This window comes from Octodon degus, unplaced genomic scaffold (genome assembly GCF_000260255.1).
Source record: "Octodon degus isolate 3935 unplaced genomic scaffold, OctDeg1.0 scaffold00037, whole genome shotgun sequence".
NCBI classification, from domain to species: Eukaryota; Metazoa; Chordata; class Mammalia; order Rodentia; family Octodontidae; genus Octodon; species Octodon degus.
This window is the reverse complement of record NW_004524613.1, coordinates 3,594,476-3,607,695: the sequence shown is the minus strand read 5'-3', so window position 1 is coordinate 3,607,695 and position 13,220 is coordinate 3,594,476. Positions and strand designations below refer to the sequence as shown.

The window sequence follows — 13,220 nt, the reverse complement described above, 5'->3', positions numbered from 1 at the left end:
GTGTCCTGCCACCCTCTTGAGACTCTGGAACTTTGTGTCATTTTCTCCACCTGCTGCCTAAGGGAAGAGGAGGCTGAGGTTCAAGGAGATGAGGATGAGGAGGGGGCAACTGTAGAGCGTGGCTCTGAGTGCATTGTCTTTCTCTTCTCTCTGGCTCTGTGAGCTGCATGGGAGCCTTCTGTCCTGTGATCTTGTTCCCCTCATTGGCCAAGAGGCAAAGCAGGAGTAAACCCTGGTTCTGGGGACCCCAAAGCCCCTGCTCTTCACTGTACCTAACTTTGTATCACGTTTGTTCCAGATACATTGCTCACCCCTGGGCAAGGTCCCCTGACCCCAAACCTTCCCCCAAGTGTCAGGCATCAGGTTTTGAGCGTCTCCCTCCTTCACATCACTATGTCTTGAAGCCATGGTGTTGAGGAGGCATGACTGACAGAGTCCCCTCCCCTGTGCCGAGGTGGCCAAAGATCCAACGACAATGGGTTGATACCTCTCAATAGCACTTATTCTCTAATTTTCTTTAAAAAATGAATGAAAGAAAGAACAAAATTATAGCTGGTTATATAAGACCCAGAATCCTAAAAAAGTCCACTTGAAAATAGTCAGTGTTTTACAATCATCTCCAAAGACAGTCTGTGTGCTAAGAAAGGACTTCAAATGGGGGGCAGCCAATGCCCTGAATCTAGCTCTTGGTGTGACCTCTTATAGAAGGTGCACTGCCAAGATTGGGCCAAGGCTGTGGTGACATGTGCAAAGTGTGCTGTCCCTTCTCTTAGTGGAACCTTGCACATCTCCTGCAGTGTAGGGAGAACTTAGGGTCAGTGACAATCACCTTTGTGTCTGCTCAGGCCTTTTGCAAGGAGAAGCAGGGATAGAAAGCATGATTCCAGAGGATCTTGTATCTTGTAGGAGTGACTTTTGTTCTGCATTTGACTGAAAACTGGAGAGCTCAAAGAGAAGACAGGTGGCATGGTCTGACTTAGCTTTCTAATGCTTGCTAGGGTTGCTGTGTGGACAAGGGGGAGTGGTGGTGGATACAGCAGACAGGGAACCGGTTCAGACCCTTGGCAGTAATGCAGACCACATTGATGGCTACTGAGGAGGACTCTGGATGAGATTAGAATCAGGACACTTAAATTATTATTATTACTTTACCAATTTTGGAGGCTCATATCTGGTCATCTGAACAACTAATTTGAAGACAACAATATGCAATATCACAAACATTGAATTTCTATCATTTTGTTTAATGAAATTCTGTGCGGTTTCTAATTTTTTTTACTAGTTTTATTCTTTTTAAAAAAGAAAAAAGAGGGCTGGCCAAAGAGCTCAGCAGATTAAAGCTTCTGCTTAGGCAGATGCAGCGGCCAGTGTTCCATCCCCAGTGTGCCATGGCAGTCCTGCCCCTGGGGCATGCTGAAACTGTGATCAAGACTGAACGTGGTGGCATGCACCTGTAATTCCAGCTCTTGGGAGGCCGAACACAGGCCAATCATGACAAGTCTGATCTACACAGTGAGACCCTGTTGACCCTGTAAACCCTAACTAAAATACAAAAAAGAAAAAGAAAAGTTAATGAGAATTCCTGAAAGATAGCTGATGAGAGATAAGGAGGTGAGGGCAACTCCCAAGATTGGACCTGTGATGGCAAGGTGGACTGTGGTACCATCTCTTGAGGTGGTGAGAACAGATAATTAAACTTAATTCTCTGTAGCCTCCAAAATACAAGCTTCCATGATAACCTGATGCGTTGGGTTCAAATTCCTCTTTCTCCCTTCTTTAACTCATAACATGAGATCTTTTGGTTCATTTATCCATCCATCCAACCAACCATTCATCCAAGTATTCACTCATTCATTTATATCATTTCACACACATTCATTAGTACAAATGAGGATTGTTTAGATATGACCTCCCTTTTGATGATAATGACCTGGGTCACTGAAATATTAAATGGGAAATATGAAAGGAATTAAATATATGTGTAGAACATGTAGAACATATTGCAAATGAGAAAAACAAACCAATTACTAAGTCAAGGAGAAACAGAGACTCATAAGACTTGTAAGAAAAGATGCTTTATGGTCAAAGCTAACATGTCCCATGGGGACCAGATCCTCTCTCCACTCAGACCTTCTCACTGCACAGCCCAGAAGCCAGCCCATTCAGGCTGTGCCTGGCAATGGCACAATCCTCACCCATTCTGGTAAGGATTGCACTGTCAATGACAGGAAAATCTGCTTCAGGGGTGCAAGATTATCCCCTCCATCCTCATCACCTCTAATCTAGGAAGAGGAATTGTGGACTAGGAGACAAAGTGGCACATCAGGGTTGTACAAAGAACAAGTGGCAGAGTAGGGATTTGAACCTTGGCTGTGAGACTCCAGGATAAACTACCCCAGGCCCTGGAGTCTTCTGAAGAGCACAGAGAGGCCCTAAAGCAGACTCTGGTGTGGAGCTTGGTATAGTGTCACAAGGGAGATGATGGCTCACTGAGGCCAGAGAACCAGGAAGAATTGACTTAGGCAACAAAATGAAGGAGCTGAAAGACATTTGAGACAGAGTAGGCAGCACGTGCGATCTCCTTTGTGTGAAGATTGTGAATGTTCAGGCAGGGCTACCTTTTCCATCCTAGCTCCTGCACTTGTTGGCTGTGTGTCCCCGTACTCCAGTTTTCTGACCTTAGCTTCCACCCTTAAACCAGCAAGAAACCACGTCTGAAAGAAGTGGGCAGTTCTCACTCCCCTTCTCCCCATGACTGTCTAGGTGTCAGGAAAAATGATGTCTCAGCGTTGGAAGCTTCTTATCTTGTGCCACCTGCTCACTGGGACCTCAGAAGGTCTTCATTCCGGTGTCCTGAATAATTTTGTGGACAAGACGAACTCTTTTCTCCAGAACGGGCCTGAGACTGTTGACAATCCATCTACAGGTGAGTCAATGGGTGACAATCTGTGGGACCCTAGTGTTGCCTCCTAATCACTGTGCCTGCCATGCCAGGGACTGCCCCAGGGAACGCCCATTGTGGGTGGGTTACTAAGGAAGGACTATAGTTCAATCTCTGGATCCACATGCTGCTCTGGCCCCACCCCAGTGTTGGGGAGCCTGGAAGTGGGAGGATCACCACAAGTCGGGTTGTGTAGTAAGATCCTGCAACAACCAAATACATTTTAAAAAAAAGAACAAGACTTTCTTTTATCTACTTAAAAACTCTAACAGTACACTGACAATCAGTTTTTTAGGGGGGGGGGATCCATCTGGAAATGGTGGCCTTTGAGACTTTCCCAAGTTTTAAGCAGCTCATACAGATGTATGAAGAACACCCAGCCTCTTTCACAGATGGGAAAACTAAAGCCAAGAGAAAAAGTGTCAGGACCAAGATTACCTAGTGAGTTTTATAACTACAGGTAGTTTTCTTCTGGATGGTTAACAACCTAAGTTTACAGACCAAAATTAGAGAAAAAGGAGGGATACAAGGAAAGCCAACATTTTGGCCCTAGCCTTCTAAGGTCAATTAAGACTCAGGACATATGAGAACTTGTACTGTAACGCCATGTACCTCGGTAGTGTCCCAAATTTTCTGATCAAGAAGATTATGGGGCCAAAGAGGAAAGTGATCCATGACATAGAGTGGGCCTAAGGAGAGTCACATGGGGAGAAGATACTCTCTCAGGCTTTCACAGAGAGCACATTGGCCAAGCATTGGCCGTGACCCATCCACATGGCTGCACTGATAAAGGTTCTACAATCTGAGGTACAGGATCTCAGGATAAATCCTGAGGGCATTTCACTGACCTTCTCAGACCAAAAAGCTACAACTCTTGTTGCACAGGTCCTGCTTTACCTTGGTCTTAACCATCCAGCAGAAAAGTATGAAGACAAAATTATAAGAAATAAAGCCATGCTATTAAGTTGAGCTGTGGGGGACTCAGGTCAATAATTTCTGACATTGCCAGTTAAACAGAAGACCCAATGCTATTATGGGCTACTGGACTCTTTTAGAATATTTTGCTGAGTTTACACATCTATAATATTCAATAACGGAACTTAGAAAAAATGGGGTATACAGATGAATGTCCATTTTGTATCTGTGTATTCAAAGTGGTTGGGATAGATATATAGTTACATTCTGTTAATGAATAGAATGATTTGTTCTAATGGTGTTTGTAAATAGGATCACAAGTCCGCATCTTGTACAGCAATTAACCACTAAGAAGAATATATGCAGTGTATTATTTGTTGAAAAAAAATAACTACAGGTAGTTTTATCCCCATCTTTATTCCACTGACATTTTCCCCACCTTTAATCCGTATTCACACACCCTAGAGCTAGCCATCTCTGAAAAGCCCCACCTATGGGTACATGAAGTTTTGAGGGGAAGTCTAGATACCAACTATAACAGAGCCCTGTTTTTTTCTTGAGTGTAGATTTTCCTTTTTTTTCTTTTTCATCCATTTTTCCATTTTGTTTCACTAGTTTTTCAAACTCAAGTGAACATGTCTTCTAGAGCAATAGGCTACCACATTTCCCCTAGGTGCATACAATTTGAAATCAACTTGCTGGCCAAATGATTGACTGCTTTGTTCATAAGGATCAGCATGTACTGGTGTACAGGCAGCATGAAAGTACTGAGGATTCCCTAGCTCTGTGATCAAACATGTTTCTTAACTTCCTTGAGTTTTTATTTCCTCATCTGTAAAACAAAGGTAATTGTGACACCTACTCAATGAACCATTTCAGAGATAAAATGAAATAACATGGGCAAGTTTGGTACTGGCAGCATAGTAGCTGTCTCCTAAGTGTATAGGACACTAAAAGAGGATTGTATTGGCAGGGTTTTCTTGGCAATGGAATTCCAGCGTGAGGGCGCCTCTGAAATTCAGTGGTAAGAGGAAGATCGAGGAAAATGAAGTGGTGGATCTTGCAAGTCTGGAAAACCCCTTTAGGTGTGTTAATTCTTCCTGGTGATCTTTGCTCCAAACAAAGGGATGCTTAGAAAGAAAAGGGAGGTCAGTTTAAGATTAAAAAAAAAAAAAAAAAAAAAAAAAAACAAAACCAGATGGACCACTTTGTTCTCCTCTGCAGCCCCAAAGTGCTCTAAGGCCAGCCCCAACAAAATTGAAAAAAATTAGAGGCAGGGCTGCAGGGCAGTATGGGCATCTGTGGGCTTGGGCTCCTTACTTTGTAATTTTAGGGTGAAAGTGAAGGGTTTCTACATCCTTGCCTCCATGTTTGTGCTGGTATCTAAAGTTCCTTTCCAAAGAATGGACATATATTTTCCAAATACAGCAGGAGACATAAGACTAAATCCCCATTCAGGGAAGGGAAATTCATTCCACTCAGTCCTACACAGTGGCTTGCCCCACGGAGCTTTGGAGTCAGATCGGGGTTACAATATTCTCTGGTACTTACTGTTCCCCTTGGAAACTACCACATGCATCAGAGCCTCAATCTGCTGTGCCCTAAAATGCAGAGCACCACACTTCTGAGGAGGGTTGGGGTAGTGGTGGGGCACACGATGGCAAGTCAGTAGGGCCCAAATATGCAGTGTGACACTGGTATACAAAAGGACTTCACAGGTGGCTGCCTGGGGAATAACAAGGTACCATGGTGGGTTTTGAGCAGGGTGAAAATCAGCAAGACTGTCATCAGGGTCATCCAAGCTGAACGGACAGCAGATGGCAGAAGTATCAACCTGAGATTTCTGGTCACAGCTAATGTCACCGCAGCCCTGTGAGTATGTGTGGTCAGGCTTGGGAGAGGTGGTGTAGCCTGGCTGGTGAGTGCCAGCCTGGTAACCATCACCTTCCTAAGGGGCTGTGTGGCTTTGGGCCTCCAATTCCCAATTTTTAAACAAAGGAAATTGTCTAGGTCTTAAAATCTCGATTTTTAAAAATTCTGGTTATCTTTGGTGGCAGCGTAATCTCTTCTAAAGAATGTTGTATATATAAATTTGCTTTTTAAAAAATGTATTTAGTACAGGAACTACAGGGTCTTACTACACAGATCAAACTCGTAGTGATCCTCCTGTTTTCAGTCTCCCAAGCTTTGAGATCACAGTTGAGCGCCACCACTCCCAGTCTCAGTCAAATGTCTCAGTGTGCCCCAGGGGCAAGGCTGGCACAGCACACTGGGGATTGAATCCTGGTCCCTGTGCCTGCCTAGGCAGGTGTTTTAGTCTGCTGAGCTGTCTGGCTGGCCCAAATGCTGTATGTAATATTTTTGAAATGATGACATTTATCTAATTCTTAATTTATTTTATTGTACAGTTAAGATGACATAAATACTTATAGTTCTTTGGCAAAATTTCTTCCAGTGTTATTTTGTCTTTCAAGATTCTAAATACCAGTAATCATTACAGATTCATGTAATAATGTGCATAATATAATACAGAGCACATATATGAATATAACATTAAAGTATTTTAAACTTAGAAGAGCCAAGCAAGAAAGTGGCAGGAGAAAGCATGTGTAAAGGAGTTTCTCTAGGCTGGGGTTGTAGCTCATGCTAGGCAGTGCTTGCCTAACATTTGTGGGCACCCGGTTCCATCCCAGAACCACACAAATGAGAATATGAAGTTCTAGAAATTAAATGTATTACTCTGAAGTCTTAGATAAATTACTTGACCTTTCTGTGCTCATGTCTTCAAATTTCAAAAGTAGAGCATGATTCCTCTCATAGCATTGTTGTAATGATTAAGTGGACTAAGCTAGGCAAAGTGCTTTCTGAATGCACTTTAAAACGTCTAGGAGGGCCAGAGATATAGCTCACTGACACAGTGCCTGCCTGGCAGGGGCAAGGTCCTGAGTTCAATTCTTAGTATCTCCCCCATCCCAAGAAAGAAAAATACCTAGAAACAGTTATTGGTGTCATATTGAATGTAGCTTTTTTATTAATTGATCCCAAGTGGCTCAAAGAAGAAACTGTAGTAGAAACATGTGGACCATGTTATCATTCCCCGGGCAATGCTGATGTTTCCAATGAACATCTTACAAAATGTCTACACAGGTGCGGACTGTGTATGCAGCTCTTGCCTTCTGTTCACTGTGAACCCTATTTCCTATAGGCCCCTCATCTGCAGGAGGGCCAACCTAGAGGTCTCTCTGTACCTCCTGACCAGAATCAGACTTGTACCAGTACCTCAGAGCAGTCTCTTCACTGTGGCCGTGGGAGAATTCACTGTGGACCCAGATACCATCACAATCTCCTTGCTGGACAGGTGAGGTCCACCTACCTCTGCGGAGCTGGAGTCTTAGAACACAATAATGATCCTACTCACAGGCTTCTGAAGCAAGGAACAGAAATATACAAATATCCGGCATAGAGCCTGGGATACAGTAAGCTCTCAGCAATTCTAGAATCCATGCTGAGCCCATCAACCGGGCATCTCCATCACGGACGCAGGATGTCGGCTTTTTCCAGCTGTTCTTATGAACTTGCCTGTTTTGCCTTTCAGCTGGGTCAATGTTTGCTGAATCTCTTGAAACACTGAGGTTTGGTGCATGCATGTTGAGGATTATTATGCCCTGTAGGAGAATTGACCACTCTGCCATTATGTAATGTTGCTCAGTAATAATTTTAAGTTTGTATTTACCCTCTTCCCTGCAGTTTGGAGGAGTGGGAAGATCACTGCCTATCATGGGCTCTGATTCTAGGTTTCTCCAAATCATTATTCATCCACTGGAAAATTCTTGAGATGAATTTATCTTTTATCATCTTCTGGTTCTGTAAAATGTACGCTTTAGTAATGTGTTTTTAAAAGGTAGTTGGGTATGGATAGGAAATTAAAGAAAGAAAAGATAACCACGGTCTGAAGCTGGGAAAAGAAGCTACTCTGGAAGCTGAGGGCTGGTTTTGGGCATCTCTGACTAGGAACAAAGTTGGGGCCTTGGTTCTTAAACCTAATGACCATGACCTGAGTTCACTCCACACTCCCCTTATAAAGGAATCTGATCCCAGGTTTCCTGAAGATCCCTTAAATCAAGAAACACTCCATGGTTGTATGTTAGCATAGAGGCCTGGATGTGAAGCCAGAGCCTTGCACCCTGCTAGACACTGCCGTGCCTGGCAGCCCCAGGGAACTGCACTCGCTCTTCTGGGTCGATGTCCACCTCTGTCAAATGAAGCACAGCTGCTACTCCAAATCCTCTCCAGGCTCTTCTCTGTACTTTGAAACAATCCCCTAACCCTGTAGACTGTCCTTCATCTGAACCCACCCTCACTTTTCTTTCCTATCACAGGACCTTTGCACAGATCACTCTGGCTTCCTATCACACCTATCTTCCCATTTCAGTGTACCTCCTCATGCTTAGAAAGACTCCTGCTGTTAGGATCTTGGTGAGGGTCCTGCTGTTCACTCATAAGGCTTCATGCTGAAGCACTGAGTGGTGAGGATAGATGAGAGCTCATCCCTGTAGAGCTCATTCTGAGAGATAGGCAGCCAGAGAAATGATTGGTCCATCCACGGAGGACTCTCAAGGACAGAGCCCAGTCCTGCGCAGTCTGTGACATGAACAGGGCACTATGATGGCCAAATCCTCCCTGAGACAAGCTGTTAGAGCCACGTCATGGGAGGTGATAGTGATGCTGAAGGCAGGGGTGGGAGGAGACAGTGCTGGCAGATTTGTCTGAGTGGCCTGGTTTAAAGCTGCTTGTCCTTTGCTCATGTTGTTGTCCTGAAGGCCCAGCTGGGAGCCTGGAATGCAGCTGGTGCTCTGAAAATGTGATTTGAATGAATGAGTGATTGGATGGATGAATGAATGAAGTTCAGGTTTGTGAATGGCACTGGTTGAGCCACTTGCCAAGTGTGAGATGCTAAGTAATAGTCCATATTGATGCAGCTCTGAAGTGAGCAAGATCAGTCAGGACTACGTAACTACATCCAAGTCCTGCCCTTGGCTGCCTGACCACTTGCCAGCCCTTCATTCCTTCTCTCTTTCTTCCAGAACTAATGCCATGCTCAAGAGGTCCATGGGCTCTATGATTCGTGTTTTGAAGAAGAGCATTTTTGTCTTGTTGCAGAAACAAGTGAGTCCCCCATGCCCTGGGGCACAGAGCAAGGCCTGCTGGGTGATTGGGTGGCCTTTACAGCCCTGTCCATATTCTTTGGACTTTTCCTAAGGAAGTACCACTTTCTCTTTGGGACATCCAGAGGAGCCCTCTTATCTATAACTCAGTCTGGAGGGTGAGGAAGGGTTGACAGTAATGGCCATCTGAAGCCCTTCGCTATGTCCACTCACTGCCACTATGCATATCTAAACCACATTGCTCTGGGTTGTAGTGCATGGGGCCTGAAGAGAGGCAAAAGCAAGACTAAGCTTCACCTCTTTTCCTAGCAGCAGACTGAGCCCTTATCTCAGTCACGGCATCTTTAAAGCACCAGATTCCTCAAGTTCAAGGGTTCCAAGACCCTGGAGATATGAGCACTCCAGATTCTTGATGTTGATGTTCTAAGGCTTGGGTGATGGACCCCAGGGCTCTCAGATTTCAGCCTGGCAGGGTTCCATCCTGCTAGAATCCTAAGATGCAAAGGTTTCAGATCCCTAGAACTGAGTCTCTCTGTGAGTAGCACAGAATGTGTCCCTAGCTAAGAGCCATCTGTCTTTAGCCTCCTGCCCCCTTCTTTGTCTTCTCTCCAGAATCAGATACATGCCAGGATCAAAAGGTTTTTGGATGGTCTGCAAAAGAGCTCTCTTGAGGGGATCCATGGTAAGTCACAGGGCAGGAAGTGGGGTGCTTTCCAACGGCAACCTGCAGCTCTGTCCTACCATGCAATTCTGCATAGGGGACATAGAAGAGTAGAAGGAACAACCTTCCTGAGCAAGGTGGGGGCAGCAGCTTCTCTTCTTACACCTCAAGACTGTCTGTAGCTTTCAGATCACCAGGCATGGGTGACCCCTAGGTTGAGTGAAATGGGGCAGTGCAGAAGCCAAGGCCCTGGAGGTGGCTCCTCTATGAAAAGTCATGAATCCAGACTCTTGGATCATCACTCTATGCCCTGAGAGCACTGTCTCACTGGATACAACAAACAGCCCAGTCCTATGGAGTGGGTACTGTCCTCTTACTCATTTTACAAGTGAACAAAGTGAGGCTTAGAGAGGTGGTGCAACATGTCTGAGAATGCACAGCAGCCAGACTGGCCCACTGGAGGGTGGTGGTTATGGAGGTGTAATCTTTCTTTAGTTTTCCAGTGGTAGAGACTGAGGCCTGCTCTTGGTTCTGTTCTTTCAGCCCAACTTCAACACACAGCTGACCTGTATCTTTCCATCTGAAGAGGATGAATGAGGAGAACCACTGTGATGCTACCTGTTGGTAAGGGGCCAGCTCTATGCTCAGTGCAGGGGCCCTGCGGAGAGGGAAGAGGGAGCTGGGCTTTACCTCTTTCTCCAGCAGCAGCAGACTGAGCCCATGTTTTGACCCCAGCTGAGCCCTGATTCTGGTTCTACTTTACTCTGAACTCCTTGCCATGCTCACACACTGAGTCTGAGCTCTGATTCTAATGCCAGGCTGAGAGCACAGATCTGAGTGATAGTTTAAAGCCAGTTATTAGCTGAGTCTCAGTTGTGGTCACACAGTGACCATAACTTAGGCTGCCCCCTAGTCCTGCCTAGGTACTATCGTCTGACCCTGGAGCCAGCCATGGCTTTACTCAATCTTTTCCCATGGTCCATTTTTTCCTAGAAGGGGAGAATAAAGGTGATGGGTCAGTGCCAGCTGCCAGAGAAAGACCCCAAACCCTAGGTGTCACTCCCCTCCCAAGGCTTTAGATCACACAGAGTAAAGTGGGAAAGAGCCAAGACTATGGGTCCAGGCCAGTATGGGTCCAATCACATATCCAGTGACTGGCATCTCCTATGGCTTCCTTGAGTGCAAATGTCCTTCCCCCAACATCTCATTGCAGGTGGGTCTCCAGGGCCTTGCCTTGCCACCTCACTGAATCTCTGTCTGGGAAGGTGGGGCGCCACCCAGCAGACTGACTATCTGAGCTGGCCAGAAGTACTTCCATCTCCTCCTGTGGGACAGCGGTGTCTGTACTTTTACCTCCTTCTGACAATAAAAGCCCATTTCTGCATCCTCTGTGTGGTTTGCTGCTGTTCCACTATTGGGGATAGTTGGTTACAATCAGGGTGTGGGATGGCAGAGACCTGGATCTTGAGATGTAAGGGACAATGAGAAATATCCAGGCCTAACTCCTTGGTTTTCAAATGGAAATAGAGAAAAAAAAGGGAAAAGAAAAGAAATGGAACTCACCATCTTTTGGGGGAAGTGACAGAATCCTGGATCCATTTAGTCTCATGTCCAGCAGTTTAGTGAGGTATGCTCTTTGGAGGCAGCAATGAGAACCTGACAGTTACATCTCTGGGGTGACCCACACCAGTGCTTCCCTCCAATCCTCCTCAGGGACCCTGAAGCCCTGTAGAAAATCAGGGGTTGCTTACTGTGACAGAAGGCAGGAGCATAGGGCACAGAGACTGTGGATCGAGTCCCTATCTCTTTTTGCCCCTCCCTTAAGTCTGAAGGATGTGTGTTACCCTGGAGCTGGTACTCCTCCAGACAATGCTGAGGCACTCATGATCCCACTCCCAGAGGTTCCTATCTCTCCCATTGCCAGCTCTGAGTACCTGGACACCTGTCTGCGAGGCTCAAAGGAGGCCTTACCTTGCTAGTGAGCTCAGGGACCCAGGGAACACCACCTGCCCCATCGACACCAGATCTGTCTTCCACCCAAGGACCTCCATCCACAGCCCAGAACTCAACTCCTTTCAGGCTGTGCTTGGTGGTTCACAGACTGCGCCACTCTGCTGAACGCATCAGCACCACTACTGAGTGCTGTCTTGGGACCACACAGGAGTGTGCTCCATCCTCACCACTTGTTTTCCAAGTGCAGAAACTGAAAGTTACAGAGGTGCAATGGCTCATCCGGGAAGAGCAGAGAACAAATGTCAGGACAGGATTTTAACTTGTGTTTGTAAGAATGCTGGGTATATAAACCTGGCTCAGGTGTGGTGTCACAGCTCTCATTAGCTCCTGGTGCCTTTACACAAAGGGCCCCAGGTCACTGGCCTACTCTCTTTGCTTAGGCCAGATGAGGTCTCTTCCATGTTGTTCTCCCCTAGAACCTATGCTGGCTTCAGTTTCTTCTGTGTACTGCAGGAAGGAAAACCTCACCTATTTACACAGCCAAGACAGTTTCTGTGAATTGCAACTTGGGCTACCTGCCAACAGGAGGTAGCTTCAGAACTCAGCGTCCTGACCTCTTGGGAGGGCATCTGACCCGAGGACCTGAGCACATGTGTCACCCAGCCATCTGCTTCTCTACAAACTCAGGGAGGGAACCACTTTCAGTCCTACAAAGCTTGGGTTCCTGGAGTCCAGGCCACACTGAGGCTGCTCCAGGAAGAAAATCCTTCTAGGGATTCCAGTCTCTGACAGGGCCACATCTTGAGTTTGGTCACCTCGGGGATCCCTGAAATGCTGGGATAGTTGAGAGTTACTTGGATGCGTAGCCCAGTGCCCTCTTAAGCCTCCTGCCACTGCCTCTGCTCAGTACCTCTCCACTGTGCTCTGCCTGTCACAGGAGAAGGCCAGGAAGTCAGCAGGTCTGTGCATGAGTCACCTGCCACTTGGTAGCACTGTGACCCTGTGCAAGGGACAAGCCCCGACTTCAATTTTCTTACCTTCCCAGTGGAATTTGCTGGGCTTGACGAAGAATAAGTGTGCCACTGAACAGGAAGTGGTCAGCCCAACATGCCCAGGGAGTCCTTTTGAAGGACTCCCTGCAGAGAACTTGCCGTGATGAGATCTGCCCTGCTTTTGTTGATTGACATAAGGACTGATAGGAGAGAGAATCATAGTCCAGGGAGATCTTGGGGTCCTCCCTTGTCTCTGGGGGTAAGACTACTAGCTGTCCCTCCTTTGCATTCATCCCCACTCTCAAAATTAGCTGGGCATGTGGCATCCTAGCCACCAGTGTCACCAGTTGGACTCCTTTGCAGTTAACTGTGACCACAGGACTCTGGTCTGGCCAGAGGTGTACAGGTAGCCATCAGGCGCATGCTCCACTTTGTGCTAAAAACAGGAGATTCCCTCTCCTTCCTCCACACCTTCCACTGCTTTCCACTCAGATCTGGAAGCCACAGAAGCCACTGTCCTGCATCCCAAGTGGGAGCCATGCTTTTAGGAGGGCTCTTTTACAATGACATGCTCTGTTGTACTAGCTGCTGAC

At 46.4% G+C, this 13,220-nt stretch overlaps 1 protein-coding gene across 1 annotated transcript; it reads left to right on the top strand.

Annotated features, from left to right (window-relative positions):
* Nucleotides 1-2,778: 2,778 nt before the first annotated feature.
* LOC101560847 (BPI fold-containing family A member 2) lies at nucleotides 2,779-10,954 on the top strand. The gene is made up of 8 exons (XM_023714771.1): nucleotides 2,779-2,926; nucleotides 4,830-4,941; nucleotides 5,621-5,728; nucleotides 7,062-7,214; nucleotides 8,941-9,022; nucleotides 9,634-9,703; nucleotides 10,226-10,306; nucleotides 10,896-10,954. The coding sequence occupies exons 1-7, from the start codon at nucleotides 2,779-2,781 to the stop codon at nucleotides 10,264-10,266; spliced, it is 714 nt and encodes a 237-aa protein (XP_023570539.1). The 3' UTR covers nucleotides 10,267-10,306; nucleotides 10,896-10,954.
* Nucleotides 10,955-13,220: the final 2,266 nt, after the last annotated feature.